The sequence below is a fragment of the Natator depressus genome, chromosome 10, assembly GCF_965152275.1.
Source record: "Natator depressus isolate rNatDep1 chromosome 10, rNatDep2.hap1, whole genome shotgun sequence".
In the NCBI taxonomy this organism is placed as follows: Eukaryota; Metazoa; Chordata; order Testudines; family Cheloniidae; genus Natator; species Natator depressus.
In genome coordinates this window covers 32,018,964-32,039,087 of record NC_134243.1, presented here as the reverse complement: position 1 = coordinate 32,039,087, position 20,124 = coordinate 32,018,964, and the positions used below count along the sequence as shown (strand labels likewise).

At 56.5% G+C, this 20,124-nt stretch overlaps 1 protein-coding gene across 4 annotated transcripts in view; it reads left to right on the top strand.

Annotated features, from left to right (window-relative positions):
• The window catches only part of CLCN7 (chloride voltage-gated channel 7), a 73,664-nt gene extending 54,648 nt beyond the window's left edge, over nucleotides 1–19,016 (top strand). For 3 of the 4 annotated variants that reach the window (XM_074965647.1, XM_074965645.1, XM_074965649.1), the window contains 4 exons: nucleotides 821–880; nucleotides 1,785–1,961; nucleotides 2,320–2,400; nucleotides 2,581–5,897. In XM_074965647.1, coding sequence (XP_074821748.1) covers nucleotides 821–880; nucleotides 1,785–1,961; nucleotides 2,320–2,400; nucleotides 2,581–2,667 — 405 coding nt within the window. In that variant the 3' untranslated portion in view covers nucleotides 2,668–5,897. Of the gene's footprint in view, nucleotides 1–820; nucleotides 881–1,784; nucleotides 1,962–2,319; nucleotides 2,401–2,580; nucleotides 5,898–18,905 lie in introns of those variants that run through there. The other variant, XM_074965646.1, reaches the window with a different exon arrangement.
• The last annotated feature ends 1,108 nt before the right edge of the window (nucleotides 19,017–20,124 follow it).

Genomic DNA, 20,124 nt, shown 5'->3' with positions numbered 1-20,124 from the left:
GCAGCAGGAAGCGGAACGACCCGGCCCCAGCCCGCTCCCCCCCGCCCCAACTGTGTCGTTAGGGGCAAGGGGTGGGACACAGTGGGGAGCCAGCGGAGTGGAGCGGGCTGGGCCTGGGGCACTCTGCTTCCTGCCACCGCCAGTGAGTGCAGGGGTAGGTCTGACCCCTGCTGCCCGTGCCAGGCCCCCCCGCTAATCCCCTGGGCCGCGTCCGTCACTGGGGGAGGGGGCTTGGGGGAAGGGGTGGAGGTGGGAAGAGACGAGGCAGGGGCGGAGGGAGTTATCCCGGGCCCCACACCTCACTAGGAATGCACAGAGGAGCCAGCTGGGGGATGGGGCTGTCCACCGGTGCTGCCGCATATGGAGCACGCAGCTGCTTAGGGCACCATGAAGTTTGGGGCAATTTGGTGCCCCAAACTTCATGGTGCCCTACGCAGCTGCTTATTCTGCATATGCCTAAGGACGGCCCTGCGCCTAGACGCTCTTTGTGCAGCCCCTGGGGACAGCAAACAGAGTCCTCCTCCCCGCTCGTGCTGAGTTGCTGCCTCTCACCGTCCCCGGGGCTGGACCCTGTGTGGTGTGTGCAGGCCTCAGGCTCACTCGCATGCCGTAGCGCAGGGCATGGTCCTCACTGACCGCGTCTGAGCCTGCACCTGCCTCTTACCCGACAGCCTGCCCTGGGGCTCTCGGCTCTGCATCCCTGGAGGCCTGCCTGCTTGTCACCACAGGGCAGTGAGCAGCCAGGGCCTGTCTCCGGCCCGTCGGGCTGATTGCTCAGCTCTCCTTGGCCCCTGCTTACGCCCGGCGCTCTCTCTTACAGGTGGCGGGACTGCGAGGCCTGATCCTGCGCTCTCAGCTGATTGTTCTCCTAAAGCACAAGGTAAATGACTCCGTGGGATTGGGAGCCTTTCTCCCCCCAGGGTACTTGCTGTAACTGGGCCTGGATGAGCACCGTCTGATGTTACGCCTCTGGCCCTCTAGTGGGGTGCATCCGGCCCAGCCCCTCTCCTGGCCTCTGCCTGGGGCTAGCTCAGGGAGGTGGCATCAGCCTGGTTCAGTGAACCAGGAACCAGACTCCCCTTCCCTGTGGTATGGCAGGGACTCAACTGTCCTGGCTGCCCAGGTACCACTGGGTGTGATGCCCACTGCTTCCCTTGGCAGCTCCTGGCTCCTCTCCCCTGCCGCTGGCAAGCGGAGCAGGCTGGAGCGAGGTGGGTCGCCAGCTCTCTGCTGGGAGGCCGCTGTTCCTAGAGGTGATGAAGGGTCCCCCCGTCTCGCTGCCCAAGGGTGAGCCGGGCACGTCGGTGCCGCATGCTGGACCCACTGTCCGCTTCTGAGCACCAGTCTGTACAGGGGAGACCATCCCCTGGCCAAATGTACTGGGAGCCTGGAGATCGGGGCTCTGCTAGCCCTGGGGCAAGTCTCTTGGCCCACTGTCTCCCTCGCCGGGGCTGTCTGCTGTGCCCCAAGGCAGAAAGCTGAGTGAAGTGGGCTGCCCCTACGGGAAGTTCCGGGGTGATGGACGTTTCTCTGTTTGCTCCGTTACGTTCTCGCCCCGTCAAGTGGCAGCTGTCCAGTTTTACCCCAGACTGCCTGGATCTGCGCAGGGCTGGGATTCCTGCTGCCTGTGGACAGTTGCTGGCTGCTGCTAGTGGGGAGGTGGGCCTGCAGGAGCAGGGTGGGAGGCAGCTGATCTGCCAGGTCAAGACTCCCAGCAGCCGAGCAGGGCTCTCCTGGCTGGGGTGGAGCCACGGCACCTGTACCAAGGGTCTCCCCTCTCCTAGGTCTTTGTGGAAAGAGCCAACTCGAACCTGGTTCAGAGGCGGCTGAAGCTGAAGGATTTCCGGGACGCCTACCCCCGCTTCCCCCCCATCCAGTCCATTCACGTCTCCCAGGACGAGCGCGAGTGCATGATGGACCTGAGCGAGTTCATGAACCCGTCACCCTACACGGTGCCCCAGGTATGCCTTGCTGCGGGCAGGGCAGGGCGTGGCGCTGCCGATCCAGCTTTGGGAGTGAGCCAGCGGGAGGAGGGGAGGCAGAACAGCCAGGGATCTCCTCCCACCACTTGGGGGCCGAGTCGGGCCCACTCCAAATGGGAAGAAAACACCCCTCCCCTGGGGTGAGTGGGGAGCTGCGTGGGGCTCCGTGCTCCGCGAAAGTGGGGGAAGAGAGCCTGTTACAAAGGGGCTGCTCAGCCCCCTAGGCCCTCCCTGCCAGGGCAGTGCTCCCCGCTTGGCCCTGTAACAGGCAGCTCGCTCTGCAGGAGCAGGCAGCCTCCGGGGCTCTCTGACCTCCCGGCCTCGCTCTGGATTGCAGGAGGCGTCTCTGCCGAGGGTCTTCAAGCTGTTCCGGGCCCTGGGCCTGCGGCACTTGGTGGTGGTGGATAATCACAATGAGGTGAGTGGCCAGCGGCTCCAGGGCCATGTAGCACCCTGGTGGGTTCCCCTGGTTCCGTATGGGGCACCAGGCTATGGCAGAGCCCCGTCACCGCAGGGCCAGCATCTCTGTCTGCCAGACATGCGCCCTGGGGTGATCTCTGCGGGGCGCTCATCGGTCCCTCTGCCTTCCTCCCTGCAGGTGGTCGGGCTGGTGACCAGGAAGGATCTGGCGAGATACCGACTAGGAAAGGAAGGGCTGGAGGAGCTGTCCCTGGCGCAGACATGATGCCCCTGGGGTGGTTGCTTTGCCGTGGTGAGCCCCGTTCCCCTGGAGGCGTCGGCAGGGAGCTGGTCCCCGCAGGCTGCCGCACCACCCGGTGCGTTCAGCACGAACGCCCAGCCCCGATTGTGCGTCTTGTCTGTCGCCGTGTTCCCGTTTTACTGGCTGCCTGTCCCTTATATCAGCTGGGCGTCACTGCAATCTACTGTCCTTTCACCCGAGGGAGCAGTTGCTGGGCAGGTTCCTGGTTTCTCCCCTCTGCGCGCTGGGCCCTTGGAACAGCTTTGAGGCTAGAGAGCGCTGGGGTGGGGAAGCCGAGCCCAGCGCCCAGCAGGAGCGTGAGCATGCTACGAAACTGGGCAGCAGACGTCCCACTGCTAATCCCCGGCCAGTGCATTCCAAGCCAGAGCCGCCTCTGCACCCCACGCCGCCTCCTGGAATATGTGCTCTGGACTTCAGGAACCAGAATCGTGTGGATCTGATCCAGTCTGCAGCCACCATTGACCAATGTCCATCCCGCCTGGGCCTCCTCTGCACCAAACCCTTTACCCGGGACACGGGCATGGAAGCTGGCAGGGCCTGGTCCAGTATCTTCTAGCAGGGACCTTGCCAAGCAAAGGCCCCCTGGATCCGCTGGGCCAGCGTCTCGGGACCAGTGTCTTAACGCTACCCACAGCTGAGGTGGCGTTTAACCCTGCATGCGAAGGGAGCAACATACCCCAATTCCACAGCCCCAGCCTTGCAGCTCGGCGGGTCTCTGATGACATGGACACACACAGACAACCAAGTAAATGGGCTGCCAGGGTCTGGGTGCGGCTGGCTTGCCGCTCGCTGTTGCTGGGCCAGTCTCTGCCACGGGTTGCAGCCAGGCCCCGCTTTGGCAGTGACATGCCTGGGCCTGTCTGAGACCCTGGGCCAGCCCAGGGGCACGGCCCCTCCTGGCACTCCCTGTGCTGTGCATCTCTGACATGGCGCAGCCTCCCTCCCCACCCCTCCCCCACGCTGCTGTGTCTCTCCCAGGCAGGGTTCACCCTGGGCCTCTCCTGGGGAGGCCGATTGGCCTGGGGCCAGGGCTTGTTTGGATGCAGGCGTTTGGTGAAGGAGTCTCCCAGGGGCGTGTGTGCCAAGTGGGCGTTGGCACTGCAGTTCTGTAGGAAGGTACCCAGTGTTGAGTGCTGCCCAGCTGTGGGGCCGGGCAGGGTTGGACTTCATGCTGGGGAGGGGAGGTTGCTCTCCGCAGAGCGCAGTGGTTATCAAAGGCCTTGTGCAACGACCGCCGTGGCCTCCAGCCACATCACTGCTGGACCCTCTCCCTCCAGTGCCAGGCACACCACGCCTGGGGCATCAGGACAGTTTGCAGGCAGCCAGTTCCAAGCGTCCATGTGACTGCTAATGGGAAGTGCCCTCAGGGCACCCTCTTGGCCCATTCCTGGAGAGCAGCTGTCTCAGCAGAGCAGGGCTGCCTCCTCTGTCCAGTCTGCGCTGCCTTCCCCGGTCGCTGGGCGTCCTGTTCCTGGCTTCCTTTAGGCGGCTGGGATGAAATGAAGAGGGATCTGCCTTATGAGCATTAATGGGATGAAGTGATGCCATGTGGGATGCTGAAGTGGAGCATTTACAAACGATCCCCTGCTCCAGGAGGGGGGTTCGCCCCGGTCAGGCAGCCTCTGTCCCTAGCTCCTGTCCGTTCTGCCCACTCTCCTGGGCTCCACTCAGTGATGGCAGCACAGGGTGGGTGCCCGAGGTGCAGCTCATGCTCCTGGCGAGAGGGTGGTGGGGCCGAAATGCACGGAGATCGTAAGAAATAAAATCACTGGAACCAAACCGCTGCTGCCAGATCTGCTTTTCCGTCTGCGCCCCGTCCCGGCCGCACTGCTCCTGGGCAGCCCGGTGAGATCCAATCGGGTCAGGCCGGGGCAGGGAGCAGTGTCTGGTTCCGGGGGGTAGACTCTGGAAGGAAGAAACGGCTCTGCACGACTGGGGCTTAGAGTGAAGTCATCCGCACCTCCGCCTCGCAGAGCTCAGCTCCTGCCCAGCAAGGATGCCTTGTGGCTGAGGGGAAAGGCCGGGCCAGTGCGTGCGGAGCCGGGGCTGGCAAATCGGCACACCTGAGCTTGCCGCATGGCAGTCCCAGCCTCATGCAAAGCCTTTACAAATCAGGGTGTGAAAGTCTGTCCTCAAATCACGGCCGCTCTCAGTGTGAAGCCATAAGTGAAAGATGCTGCTGGCGCTAGTTCCCAGAGGGGACAGGGAACGTGACAGCTGAAAGCTCTGGGGCACCAGCTCATGCTGCCCTGAGAGCCAGCTGCAGGTAGTGAGGAGACAATGGGACAACCAAATGCCATCCTTGCCGGCTTGGAGGTGGCAGGAGCTGCCTGCTGCACCTGAAGGTCAGCCATTGCTCTAGCCCGCGGGTTCCTGGAGCAGCCTTGGGAGAGGAGGTTTTGGGCCTCTGGTCAGTGCAAGCCTTGTTCCTGCATCCCCTTCCACAGGCCCTGCTCCCCTGCAGGCACAGTCCCAGGCCTAGGACTTCACCCGCTGCTGGAAATGAGCTAGTGACCAGCCACTTGCAGCCATTGTAAAGCTGGGCTCCCCTGGCAGAAGGCCGCGCCTCCCTGGTAATGTACAGACTGTTAATCTGTCAGCATGTCATGCTGGAGTCTGAAATACCAGCCCCACTGTGCTTCCCCGGGTCCCAGTTACTCTGGGCTGGAGCGGTTTGTTCATGAGTAGCTTGCAGGTTGCAGCTAAGGGCTAGGTCATCACCAGGTGCATGGGTGTGGGGCTAGAGATTTTACACACCCGTGTCTAGCAAGGGCTAAGATCAGCCTCCCCAGAGCCCTTGGAAACAAGTTAGGATCTTTCCAACCAAGAGAACTCGCCCCCTCCAGGTCAAGTGGATTCCAGCATCTCCTCGGAGAGCTGCTCTAAACACCCAGGGCTCCAGCCTACTCGCGTTGTAGATGCAGACCTCGCACAATCAGCTAGTGCGTGTAAATGTGCCTGCTCGGGCAAGCGTGTTCTTGTACCTCTGGGGCAGGATGGGGTTTTGAAGGGGGGCATGCAGGGCAATGGATGCGCTCCCTCTGGGACTCAAACAATGCACTCACAGAGCAGGCCACCATCTCTGCCTCTCCTCTCACCTCATCGGGCCTTGGTAACTGAATTTGTAAAAGGAGCAGTTGCAAACCCCAAGTGTCTATTTTGGAAGCCTTGAGATTTTCTATGGGGAGATGATCCATGGGAGATACTTTTGTGCTGAAATAAAAGCTGTTTATACTTTTATCCCAGCATTGACTCCTTTCTCTTGCCTTACGGCATTGGTTGGGGCGAAAGGCCAAGGCCATGCGGGCTGGGCAGCGTTCACCAGTGTGTTCAGGGACTTGTCCAGGCAGTCAGGCAAGGTGAGAGGGGCGCTCAGGTGGAGGGTGAGGGCAGAGAGGCAGCTTTGGAGTTCTGCTCCCAGACCGGTGGGGCTGAGGTGAAAGCGTGTCTGCTGGGAGCCTGTTTGTCCCGGGCCCCCCTGCCCCAGCTAAGGCAGCCGGTGATGGTCCATCTCTGGGAAGGAAGAGGGAGGAGTCCAGTGGAGAAGGGTCCAGAAGGGCGCACGTGGGCCAGCGTCTGGCTGGTGAGCATCATGCTGCCCCTCGGGTCCCATCAACCTCCAGGACTCGTCAATGGGGCGCTGGGGCTGTTACTGCCACGTGCACTGTGGAGTTGGACATGCAGAGCTGTTGGGGCCTGGCTGGCAGTGGGAGAGTGCTGGGTAGAGCAAGCCCCCCGCCCCAGTGATACCCCTCAAGGAAGCCAGTGGGGCAATGCCAGGGGCTGTGGCCAACCTGCAGGGTCCTTGCTTTGTGCCAAGCACAGCATCACCCCCCGGTGGTCAGGAAGGACAGTGCCCTGTCCATGCTGCCCATTTAACCACTGGAGAAACAAACCCAGACTGTACAACTGGAACTGATGGGAAACAATGTCCCATCCTTCCCTCTTGCCTCCGTGGTGATTAGAGAGGCATCCTACAAGGGGGCAAATTTCAGCCCCCCTGGTTCTGCACTGCCCTTTGTGCCTTGCACACAGCATAGTTAGGGGGCTGGTGACCTGGTTGGGGTCGTCAGTGGTGCTAGCTCAGCCTAGTCTGCCCTGTGGGATGCTGCCATAATAAACATGAGGATAGATTTATTCTCCCTAAACGCTGCGAAGCTGGCTGCCCCCATGTGGGCCCCTATTGTCTTTCTCCTTTGCTTCTCTCCCTTCCTCACCTTTTTCTCCCTTCCCTAGCTTTCCCTACCTTGGCATTTCCTGTCCAGCTGCCTTCACGCTGCGGCCTTCAATCACTGCCTGGAAAGGATAACAGGATCTGCAATGCGATAATTAAGGCCAACATGTACATTTTCACAATCTCTCTTTACTAGCAACACCCCAGTGACATTAAGGGGGCAGGCCCCCACTCTGACCCATAAGTGCAGGCGGGCCGACAGCGCTGCATTGGCTGCACTTGGGCCACGGAAGAGTTCATCACAACCACGAGGGCTAGAAACTGACTTTTAATAAAACTCCAACTCGGCAGAATGTGCGTTGACCTGCGGCCCTAGGTACAGCAGTGGGGCTGGATCGGGCCTGGCGCCCGGCTCTCCAACTCCCTGGCTATGGCACTTTTGTTCTCTGATGTTTTCAGGTGCAGAAGTCGCAGCTGGTGTTTTGTCACCTAAAATTGTAATGGCTGGTGTATGTGCCACTAGGGGGCAGCACTAATCGCTCACCCACCCTCAGTCTACGCCCACTTCGATTGCCTTAGAAAGAACAGGAGGACTTGTGGCACCTTGGAGACTAACAAATTTATTTGAGCATAAGCTTTCGTGAGCTACAGCTCACTTGCCTTGTTTCCTTTTCGAATGCCGTTCTGAAATTGCTGAAGATTGCACTAGTCCCATTTAATGACCGTCTCGGCTCTACAAGGACGCGATCCCTCAGTGCACACAAAGATAACAGCCACATGGTGCTTTTGCTCTTGAAAGGAATATGTGAAAACACTCCCTCTTTGATACTTTTTGGTGCTGGAGCTCAACCTTTGCAATCTCTAGTGGCAGCCCCGAAGAACAGACTGGGAGTACTTCACACCTCAGTAATCATAAGCCAGTTAAACGTAATGCAACCCAGTGAAACAGAGGCTTATAGCTCTCGGGGGGGTTTTCACCCATGGAAATGGTAAGGAGCACAGACTGGCATGCTGTGAATGCTGGCACACGGGATGGAGCAGGTCCCGCCATCCTCCTCCCCAGCACCGCACAGTGGGGTCAGAGATCCAGTACCGTTGACTCCAGTACCTGCAAGGGCGACACTGGCGCCAGCTGTTTCTGCACCAGCAGCGTACCGGGCAGCAAGGGACCTCCTCTGCCTTTCTGTCCTGCCCTCTCCCTTGGCCCAGGATATTGCCAGGGCTGTGTTGTTTATAGCCCCATGGGCTGGGCAGCCTGCTGAATCGATGGGTCTGTCAGTGCCACGTCCTGGGGTTTCCCTTCCACACTCGGTGAAAATGAGGCGGGTACTGGACTTGGGGCCCTCCTTGGTACCGGGAACCTCTTCAGTCCCCACATGGCTGGTGCCCCCAATATTGTCATGGCAGCAGGCACCACTCTGCCCTTTGGCACCGGTTGTCACATCAGTACTGATGCTGACGTCAGGGTTACTACTCCTGGCCCCAGAAATGACGGAGCTGGACTCAGTGCAGGGGGGACTGTCTCCACTGGCGGCACCAGCCCCTCGTCACCCTGGGGTGGAGTCAGACTAGCTGCGTGAACCCTCAGGGCTCGCCCCACCGCTTCCCCCTGAAGCCTGGGACTCCTCAGTGTCCAAATCAGGGTCTGTCTTCTCCCACTCTCCATTACCTGAGCAAGGGCCGTTCATGGAGTGATGTGGGTGTGACGGGTTGGCTCACAGAAACCCCCTTGGGAACTGCCAACTGATGATTTTATATAGACTGCAATGTCACAGTGGGTACCAGGACTGGCACTCATCTCACGGTCAGAATGGGGGCCCCTGGCCCAGGGCCTACTGGCCACCAATGCCCTTTCCATACCAGTGGCCTTCATGGAAACTGTGGGCCACTCCGCTGTCATGGAACTCCCACTGAAAACTGAGAGAGCTGGCCAGGTCTGTGGTGGTCATTGATCCATCACAGGTCCAGGTACCGGTGAACCTTTCTCCCGAGGAGCCTCCAGCGCTGTCCCACCTCGGCCTGTCACCCCAGCTCCAGCACAGATAACTGTCTCATCCTCGTCCCCAGACAATTCCATGGTGCCAGGCTCTTTCTCCCCATCAGTACCAGAGGATTTCAAGACGTACCAGGACCTGTGGTGGCATGGGGTTGCTTCCCTAGTATCCAAGTGGAGTTCCTGCAGGAGAATACTCACAAGTTAGTGGACGTCCTTCAACCATCTGCCCCTGGGCCAGTCACCCTCCCTCCTAATGATGCACTCCTTGAGCATGCGAATGCCCGCTGGAGCACATCAGCTTCAGTACCGCCTGCAGCTAAGCGCGTGCAGAAGTGCTACCTCATTCCCACACATGGATTTGAGGGGTTTTTTTCCCATTCAGCCACAAATTCCTTGGTAGCAACCATGGTGAACGATAGAGCCCGCTAGGGCAGGTTACTCCCAACCTCATTCTCATTGCCCTGGTGTGGCCGAGGCAGTGCTGGTTCCCCGACCTTTTTGCATTGCCAGTTCAGGCTCCCATCCTGCTTCCTCTCCATCTCAATCTACTCACCCAGAATCACGGGTGTGGCTGCTGCATGGCTGGCTGAGGAGGAAGAGCGGTATGCAGTGGCTATTCAGCAGGTTCTGCTCAACGGTAAAAAGCCCTCTACCAGCATGGCCTATTCAGAAAAACAGGAATGGTTTGCCACATAGCCATTGGCCCATGAAATTCAGCTGCTGCTGGCTTCCATCCAGGACATCCTGGAGGACTTGCTTCACCTTCAGCCATCAGGAGGTGCGCTTTGTTCACAGAAAATGCACCTGGCAGCGATACTGGCATTTCATCTACCCATTCAGGGAAGATCAGTCTTCTCCAATCCCATGGTACCAAGATTCTTAAAAGGGCTTCTTCATCTACATCCCCCGTGGGACCATAACACGGTCCTAGCGGTGCTGATGGGACCTCCGTTCTCATCCCTAGCATCTTGTCCCTTTCCGCTTCCCTGGTAGCACTCACATCTGCAAGGAGACTGTGAGAGTTGCAGGCTGTGATGGCAGAATCTCCTTATACATAATTCTCCAAAGACAAGATGACTTAACAACCACATCCAAAACTTTTGTCAAAAGTGGCCTCTGTTTCATTTGAAGTAGGCTGTATATTTATCTGTGTTCTTTCCTGAGCCGCATTCATCTCCAGAGGAGCAGCATCTCCATACATGCCATGTCTAGCCTTCTGTCAGGACAGGACTAACCAGTTTCATGCTTCTCCTCACCTGCTTGTGTCATATGCAGGGCGTATGAAGGGTCACACGAGTCCTTCACAGATGAGCTCTAGATGGATAACATCCTGTATCAAGAATGCATGTGAAATAGCTTCCGCTATGCCCCCTCAGTGGGTGGAACTCATTCGACAAGAGCGCAAGTGACGTCAGAAGCATTCCTTGGTGACGTCTCAGTTTTGGACACTTGCTGCATCTACTCGAAGAAGAAATAGTTACGTACTGTAACTGTGGTTCTTTGAGACGTGATGCACACGTGCGTTCCGCGACCCACCTTCCATCCCCTTTGCACTGGAGTTTCATCTCTGGGTGTTCGGTGAGAAAGAACTGGGGGTGGGAGGCACAGCCCCATGTAGCCAAGGGAGGAGCTACCATCATGAGGTGCGAGCACTGCCCCCTAGAGGTACTGCTAGGCAAATTCTCCAGCAAGCTGGGCGCGCATGCGCACACACACACACACACCCCCGCCCCTAAGTGGAATATACAGTACATAACCGTTTCTTTCTGCATCGTCACCTCTTCACTTGACCTGCAGCCCTGGGTCACGTCACCACCAGGGCTGGTCACTGGACTAGGTCTGCACTAAGCGCCGTTCTCTCTGATCTCTCTCTTTCTGAGTTCCCCCTCTCTGACCATCTCCTGGTCTCCTTCACCATGGCCCAGCAGCCCCCTCCATTGTGCCCTGGCACTTGGCCTTTCTGTGACCTCCAGTCCGTTGGAGCTGGTGACTTCTCATCTGCTCTCAGCCCTCCCCTCCCACCCTTCCATTCTCTCCATGGCTCTCTCTCTTTTGCCCCTCTCCCATGGTAAGGTCCAGCCCTGACTCACTCCCCCAACCTCCCCTTGCTCTGCTCCTGCCCTGGTGCTGCAAAGTAGCTCTGACATCTTCCCTGTGAACCAGCTCCACTTCCCCAGCCGAACTGCAGCCCACACCCGTGATCCCAGCTGCCTTCTTGTTGCTCCTCAAACCCTCCCCTTCTCCGGCCTCTGCTGCTCTCACCACACAGGACCTTGCTGATTTCTTTCAAGAGACCTGACAAAGTATACCAAGACCTTCCCCCTCCCCTTGGCTCACCCTCTCTTCCCCCATCCCCTCCCACACTCGCCTCCTTCCCCCTCTCCCCAGTGCAGAAGTGTCTGTCTGTCCCCACTAACCCTGCTGCTGGTCCCTGTGATCCCATCCCACCTCCAGATCTCCCTCACTCCTCTCCTAACTGCTCTTTCCCCTCACCATACAAACATGCTCTAGTTTCTCCCATCTTAGTGCACTATCTGCAATTGCTGTCTGGGGTTCCTCTCCTTCAATTCCATCCTACGCCCCCTCCACCTGCCTTCCCAGCCTTCCCACTCCTCTTGCCAAAGAATCTTCCTTCTTTATAGCCAACGCTCAGAGCCAGTACGCCTGGGACACCATCGCTCAGGCTCGTCCTGAAATCTTGTCCTCTTGGCTTCCCTGACTCTGCCCTCTCCTGGTTCCCCCTGGACCTCCCTGATGGCTCCTTCAGCGTGTCCTGCGGAGGTTTCTTCTCAGCCCCTTTTCAGCTTGCTGGGAGGGTTCCGCAGGACTCTCTCCTTGGGCGCCTTCCCTCGCTACAGCTCATCTCTGGGTCACCTCATCCAGCAACACAAATCCAGCCCCCGTCTGACGACTCACAGATCGGCCTCTCTGCTCCAGACCTGTCTCTGCCATCGCCTCAGGCTGTCTAGCCATCAGCTCAAGTTCACCACAACTGAAAGAGACCTTTTAGCTCGTCCCTCCCACTCCTCCCTGCATCCTCTTTCTTGATCACTGTGAACAATACCACCAGCCTGCCCGGCACGGAGGCCTGTGACCTGGGGCTCATCTTCACCTTGGACCTCTCCCTAGCTGCTCACAACCAGGATATAGCCACATCTTGCCCATTCTTTCTGCAGAACATCTCTGAGAGGCCCCTCCTATCCCTTCGCACTGCTAAACTCCCGCCCAGGCTCGCATCGGCTTGTGGCCCAGCGATTGCTGTTGTCTTCTCTCTCACCCTGCTGCTGCTGCAAAGATTGTCATCCTCGCCCTCAGCGCTGGCTATGCCACCACTTTGCATCCCCCTTCCTCCAGGGACCGCACGGCCTGCCCAGCACCCACAGGCTCCAAGGGCAGCATCTCGCCTGCCAGGCACTGTGAGGATGCCCCAGGCACAGTACCGCAGAGGCAGAGTCACCAGGCCCATTGGGGGCAGGGAGCAGCCAGGAGCTTGCTGGGTGCAGCATCCCGGGGGGTGGGGAGCAGCAGCTGAGTCTGTATCCTTGTGCAAGGGGTCTGCATGTGGAAAAGGAAACGCTGTGGCTTTGGGCTCAGCCTGCAGCTGGGTGAGCTCCAAGTGGCTCTAAGCCACCTTTGCAGCTCCCTGATCCTGGGGCCAGCTAGGGAGCAGTTTAAGTTCTGCTAAGAGCCAAAGCAGCCTTAAGGCTGCCGCAGTTGCCAGAGGCCATCTTGCCAGCCAGGGTGGTGCTCCGGGCACACCTACTCCTGCGGAGGCTGTGAAGCAGGGATGGGATAGCCCTGGCTTTGCACCCCCCACGTGCACATCAAAGGCCTGACTTGCAGGAGGCGCCAGCTGGTGGTGCTGTGCTGGAGCTCCCCAGTGACCTGGCCCAATCCCCAAAGGGGTTACATGACCCCGTAGCTGTGCGGGTTGCAAGCTTGTCACAACTCGCTTTCCTGCTGACTTTGGCTTGTGACGCTGAGCTACCAGGGGCGAGTGCTACACAGATCAGTGTGTCTCAGGAGGTTTCCTGGGCCATGACTCCCAGCACAGCCAGGGAAGCATTGTGGGAGTCCTGCAGAGACGCAGGGAGGGCGGGCCCCCTGCCCGCCCCAGTTCCCCTCCCTTGTTAGCGGGTGTTCTCGCTCTGGTGCCAGCGCTGCAGGAGGAATGTTAATGCAGGGAGTTGCTGAATATTTCTGAAACACAGCCTCTCCAGGTCTGCAAATAGAGATGCTGGCCCTTTGCTCCCACTGCGATCCCTGGCGGACGGCACGGAGCAGGAGGTGTTAGTACAAGCTTTTAGCATCCATAAACAACCCCCGAACGCACAGCTCTTATTTGCCAAGATAGCTCCGCTGCTGAGTATCCCTGGAGTTCCCCTTGTGCTGTGCGCCACAAAATCTGGGGGCCGGTTGCTAATGACAGACTGACCGCCCAGCTCAAGGGCTGGACTGGGAGCGGGTGGCACAAGTCCAGGGCATACCCTAAAGGTCAGGGAGTGCAGAGGAGGCTGCATTGAAATTAGCACTAAATACAAGAAGCCGTGACTCAGCACGAGCTGCTGCTGTCCTGCTTCCTCTCCCCATGGCAAGTGTGGGGCAGCCCTATAGCAGAACTGGAAGCTTAGGGGCTGGTGTTCTGGGCAGATTTAAACATAAGAACTTAAGAATGGCCATACTGGGTCAGACCAAAGGTCCATCCAGCCCAGTATCCTGTCTATCGACAGTGGCCAATGCCAGGTGCCCCAGAGGGAATGAACCTAACAGGTAATGATCAAGTGATCTCTCTCCTGCCATCCATCTCCACCCTCTGACAAACAGAGGCTAGGGACACCATTCCTTACCCATCCTGGCTAACAGCTATTAATGGACTTAACCTCCATGAATTTATCCAGTTCTCTTTTAAACCCTGTTATAGTCCTAGCCTTCACAACCTCCTCAGGCAAGGAGTTCCACAGGTTGACTGTGCGCTGAGTGAAGAATTATTTCCTTTTATTTGTTTTAAACCTGCTACCCATTAATTTCATTTGGTGGACCCTAGTTTTTATATTATGGGAACAAGTAAATAACTTTTCCTTATTCACTTTCTCCATACCACTCATGATTTTATAGATCTCTATCATATCCCCCCTTAGTCTCCTCTTTTCCAAGCTGAAAAGTCCTAGCCTCTTTAATCTCTCCTCATATGGGACCCCTTCCAAATCCCTAATCATTTTAGTTGCCCTTTTCTGAACCTTTTGTAATGCCAGTATATCTTTTTTGAGATGATGGGACCACATCTGTATGCAGTATTCAAGATGTGGGCGTACCATGGATTTATAGAAGGGCAATAAGATGTTCTCCGTCTTATTCTCTATCCCTTTTTTAATGATTCCTAACATCCCGTTTGCTTTTTTGACTGTTGCTGCACACTGTGTGGACGTCTTCAGAGAACTATCCACGATGACTCCAAGATCTTTCTCCTGATTAGTTGTAGCTAAACTAGCCCCCATCATATTGTATGTATAGTTGGGGTTATTTTTTCCAATGTGCATTACTTTACGTTTATCCACATTACATTTCATTTGCCATTTTGTTGCCCAATTCCTTAGTTTTGTGAGATCTTTTTGAAGTTCTTCACGGTCTGCTTTGGTCTTAACTATCTTGAGCAGTTTAGTATCATCTGCAAGCTTTGCCACCTCACTGTTTATCCCTTTCTCCAGATCATTTCTGAATAGGTTGAATAGGATTGTTCCTAGGACTGACCCTTGGGGAACACCACTAGTTACCTCTCTCCATTCTGAAAATTTACCATTTATTCCTATCCTTTGTTCCCTGTCTTTTAACCAGTTCTCAATCCATGAAAGGATCTTCCATCTTCTCCCATGACAACTTAATTTACATAAGAGCCTTTGGTGAGGGACCTTGTCAAAGGCTTTCTGGAAATCTAAGTACACTATGTCCACTGGATCCCCCTTGTCCACATGTTTTCTGACCCCCTCAAAGAACTCTAATAGATTAGTAAGACATGATCTCCCTTTACAGAAACCATGTTGACTTTTGCCCAACAATTTATGTTCTTTTATGTGTCTGACAATTTTATTCTTTACTATTGTTTCAACTAATTTGCCAGGTACTGACATTAGACTTACCAGTCTGTAATTGCCTGGATCACCTTTAAAGCCCTTCTTAAATATTGACGTTACATTAGCTATCTTCCAGTCACTGAGTACAGTAGCTGATTTAAAGGACAGGTTACAAACCATAGTTAATAGTTCTGCAATTTCACATCCAAGTTCTTTCAGAACTCTTGGGTGAATGCCATCTGGTTACTGTTAAGTTTCTCAATTAATTCCAAAAGCTCCTCTAGTGTCACTTCAATCTGTGACCATTCCTCAGATTTGTCACCTACAAAAGACGGCTCAGGTTTGGGAATCTCCCTAACATCCTCAGCCGTGAAGACTGAAGCAAAGAATTCATTTAGTTTCTTCGCAATGACTTTGTCGTCTTTAAATGCTCCTTTTGTGTCTCGATCGTCCAGGGGCCCCACTGGTTGTTTAGCAGGCTTCCTGCTTCTGATGTACTTAAAAAACATTTTGTTATTACCTTTTGAGTTTTTGGCTAGCTGTTCTTCAAACTCCTTTTTGGCTTTTCTTATTACATTTTTTACATTTAATTTGGTAGTGTATATTTCTCTTTGTACTGAGCGCCATTCACAGGATAGCACTGCCCCTACTCTGCCCGTGCTGCTGGGACGCCACCCCCTCCAGAACCACTCGGGCCCAACACCAGCCTAGGCTGAGACAGCGTGGTCCTGACACTCAGATCTCAATTATGGCCGCAAAGAAAGCTAGGGCTGCAGCATGTGCTGATCATTACTCACTCACTAATACCTGTCTTCTGGCACTATTCCCATCAAATCCATGGCACTCGCTGGAGGCTGAGTACTCACCATGAGTAAGGGAATCAGCAGGTGCCCTTAATGCTGGCTGGAGATTTCATGTGTCCTGCATTATAAAATGCACCTGATGGGGCATTCAGTTCCACAAGCGGCTAATGAAGATGAAAAACACTTGGCTGGAGACCTGCCAGAGCCTGATATTCGCCAACCAAGCAAAACTGTCAGTGGAAACCTGCCTGTGTGCGCTCATGCATTCATCCATCCTCTGCGGTGTCTGAGGGTTTGTCTAGACCAGGGCTGGGCAAACTTTTTGGCTCAAGGGCCACAGCTGGGTATGGAAAGTGTATGGTGGGCCATGAATACTCACGAGATTGGGGTGCGGGAAGGGGTGAGGGCTCCAGCTGGGCGTGTGCGCTCTGGGGTGGGGCTGGGCATGAGGGGTTTGGGATGCAGGAGGGTGCTCCGGGCTGGGACTGAGGGGTTTGGAGGGCAGGAGGAGGATCAGGGCTGGGGCAGGGGGTTGGGGCGGTGGGGAGTGAGAGGTGCAGGCTTCAGGTGGCGCTTACCTCAAGCAGCTCCCAGAAGCAACAGTACGTCCCCCCCTCTGGCTCGTACATGGAGGCACAGCCAGGCGGCTCTGTGCATTGCCCCATGCGCAATGGGCTGGGGCAAGGGGCTGGGGTATAGGAGGGGGTGAGGGCTCCACCTGGGGATGCGGGCTCCCAGGTGGGGCCAGAAATGTGGGGCTCAGGGTGCAGGAGGAGGCTCCAGGCTGGGGCAGGGGATCGGGGTGCAGGAGGGGGTGAAGGCTCTGGCTGGGGATGCGGGCTTCGGGGTGGGACAGGGATGAGGGATTTGGCGTGCAGGAGGGGGCTGGGGTGCGGGAGGGAGTGTGGGGTGCGGGATCCAGGAGGAAGTTTTGGTGCGGGAGTGGGCTCAGGGCTAGGGCTGGGGCAGGGGGTTGGGGAGTGGGAGGAGTGCTGGCTCCAGTCGGAAGTTTGGGTGCAGGAGGAGGCTCAGGGCTGGGGTTGTGGTGTGGGAGGAGGTTCAGGGTGCTGGCTCCAGGCGGCACTTACCTTGGGCAGCTCCTGGAAGCAGCTGGCATGTCTGGCTCCTAGGCTCAGGGACCAGGCGGCTCTGCATGCTGCCTTTGCCCTGGCAGCTCCCATTGGTTGTGGTTCCTGGCCAATGGGAGCTGTGGAGCCACTTAGGGTGGGGCAGCACCCTGGTCACTCCTGTGCATAGGGGCCACAGGGACAAGCTGGCCACTTCTGGGAGCCGCACAGAGCCAGGGCAGGCAGGGAGCCTGCCTTAGCCCTGCTGCACAGCCGCCCGGTCAGCATTGCTGACTGGAACCTCTAGGGTTCCTTTTCGACCGGGCGTTCTGGTCAAAAAACAAATGCCTGACAACCCTAAGGTGTGTTTACCGGGTTGTAGCTAGTCCAGGTGACTCCAGGAGGGGACACTAATGTGCACCATGACTAGCCATGTGACAGTAAGACCTACCTGCCCCTCGTCTGCACGTGCAGTGTGAGTGAGGGCGCTTGGTCAGTGTAAACACACCCCTTTCAGCAGGGAAGCCACTCTCTGGGAAGCCAGGGAGGCTGGGAGCTGCAGGGGGTAGGGGACTGGGGTCCTACCCTTGCGTCCTGGCCCCACTGTGACCCATGGCAGGCAATGCGGGAGGGGTTTCTACTAAGGTCATATCCCTGCTCATTACACATTCCCCTGGTTACACCCAGGTCACTCCATCACCACAGGCTGGAGCCAACACCAGGCGAGCTCTCTCGCTGGTTGCCGGCAGCCCGGCCTGCAGGTTTGTGTGTGGCTCTGTGGTGGGTGGGCCAAAGCACGCTCTTCCCCGCAGTGAAGGGTGTAGCCATGTTGACCGAGGAGCAGGGCTGCTGGATCTCAACTGCCCTCCCCTGCACAGAGGGATGATTTACCTAGTCTGGCAGGAGCTATTGACTTGCTGAGGAGTGGGGAGATAGGGGGGGTGTTCCTGGCAGATAAGAGGTTTGCTCAGAAGAAGACAAATGACTTTGTTTGTTGTTCTTCCTAATCGCTGCCCCTTGGTGGGTGGTCCCAGGCATTCCTTCCAGGAGCCCCTACCCCCTCTGCTGTGCTCTGTGCTCCCCGGTTAACCCCAGCAGGGCATGTGGCAGGAATCACCCACCCCCGGGCTGACCTGCAGGGTGAGGCTGGCCCTGGCACTGACACTCAGGAGTGGAGTGATGCCCATGGCAGTTCCTTATCAGAGGAGGCAAGGCAGAGAGCCCAGAGATAAAGACATGGGGCCTCTCGCAGAGGCCAGTAGGTGTAGGGGGATGGGGACTGTACCCAGGCCAACAGCCAACGTGCTGGGGAACAACCTGGACTGCCTGGCTTGCCCTTTCCAAAGAGAGAGAGGGTCAGGCGTCGTGAACACAACCCAAGAACCCCTGGGCAGAGCGTGTGCCCGCTCCCCTGCAGCCAGCTGGCCACCTCACCTCTACCTAACCCCTTGGCTGCCTTCCTGACTCAGATGGTGTCCAGTCCACACTGCTTCCCCCTTCCCATCACAGCCCTGCTTGATCTCCCTCCAACCCCATCTGCACTCCTCCTGGTCCCTCATGCCCCTGCTCCTCCCACTGTCTCTTTGTGCCTTCGTTCAGCCTGCCTCTGTGCATGCACCCGGCTCCGGATGCTCTCCACAAACTGCAGGCCCTTCCCTGGAGCAGTGACCCCTGGGCCTCCCCAGTCTCCCACGTTTCTGACCGTGCGAGGTAGCAAGCTGCAGCGCTCTGCTGACTCTGTGGTATGGTCACAGGAGTCGGCTCTGAGCTGGGGCTGGGCACGTGTCTGGCTTCATGTTTGTAACTAGAGCCGAACCCTGTTTTTCAGCTGAAACTTTTTGGGAGCAAAAAATGCAGAGTGGGTGACACAGAAATGCTTCCCCAATTTGTGAGACAAGGTGTGGGAGGTAATACCTTTTGTTGGACCAACCTCTGGTGGTGAGAGAGAGAAGCTTTTGAGTTCCCCAGGGCTCTCCTCCTGGTCTGGTTCACCAAATTCTTCATTTAGGAAACAAACAAAAGTTGGGGATTTTTTTTTGTTTGTTTGTTTCAAACAATTTTTTGTTTCCAAATTTCCTTTCCTTTTATTTTCAGAAACGTCAAAGCCCTTCGAACACGGTCAAAAGCAAATGCACCCTTTTGTTCGGCACACAGTGAAAATGTTTCTGACTCAGTCTGACCCGAAACAATTATTTGTCAACTTCTCGAAATTGCCACAGAACTGGAAAATCCATTCTTCGCCAAGCTGTGTTCATAAGGATTTGTGTAGCCAGGGAATGGTCTGGAACGGCTGTCGCACACCACCTCCTGCTCTGGGCGCTTGCCCTCCGCAGTAGATATTGGGCTTTAACTTCACACCGTATCTCCGTTTGAAATAGCTTCCCCCCTAGACAGCCCTTGCAGTACTTCAGAGCTGGTGTTAGTACTGCTGCCTACCACCCTACAACTCTTCCAACTGCTACATGGACTCAGGCACTAAACTAGAAGTTGGCTGCTATTGATCAGTGCTCAAATGCCCACAAACTAGCCAGCAACTCTGTTGGTAAAGAGCCGGCCCTGCTCTATAGAGAGCCAGTGTCAGGCTGGCAGCTCCCTCTCATCTAACCGATGATAATCCAAGATCCTCTGCCAGCTGAGCCATCCAACAGCGGTCGGATGCAGGGCGGGGGATCTTCAATGGTTCACCCACAAAATAAGCTCTGCTCAGCTCAAGCCACCAGTGCTAGAGAGCACGCTCCAGAGCTGTTCAGAGTTGATCGTGTGAGCTCAAGAGGGCCGGGGGCTCAGGTGGCTCCTCCTTGACTGGAGAAAATACAAGTCGTATCTTTCAGGCTCACCCCCTCATGTCACTAATAGTAGCAGCCACTCCGAGCAGGGGTGTAGTTCTTTGTGCTCTGATGCCAACTCTCCTTCCTTATGTGCTTGGGCAGTGAAGTTAGCAGTGGTGCCATCTGAAGGATCGCCATTGGCATTAAAGGATCATCGCTGAGTTATGACCCATTAATATGAATGGAAAAATTATCCCTCTCACAGCTGTTGTTTCAGGCTCTCTGCAAACTCAGGCAGACACCATGGGGGGCTGGGCCCTGCAGCTGACTCAGCCCTGTTCTCAGCAGCTGAAAGTTGGCTGATGGGCCTGGTTTATTAATTCCACCTGGGACATGGAGGGGTAGGATCAGCTACCTGGGGATGAGACTAGGCCAGGGCAGATCTGGATGGAAACTCCAGGGACAACTACACCCAGGCAGTAACCAGCAGCCAGGCCCGAGGCAGGTACTGAAGCTGGGTCTGTGTGCACTGCAAGGCCAGGACA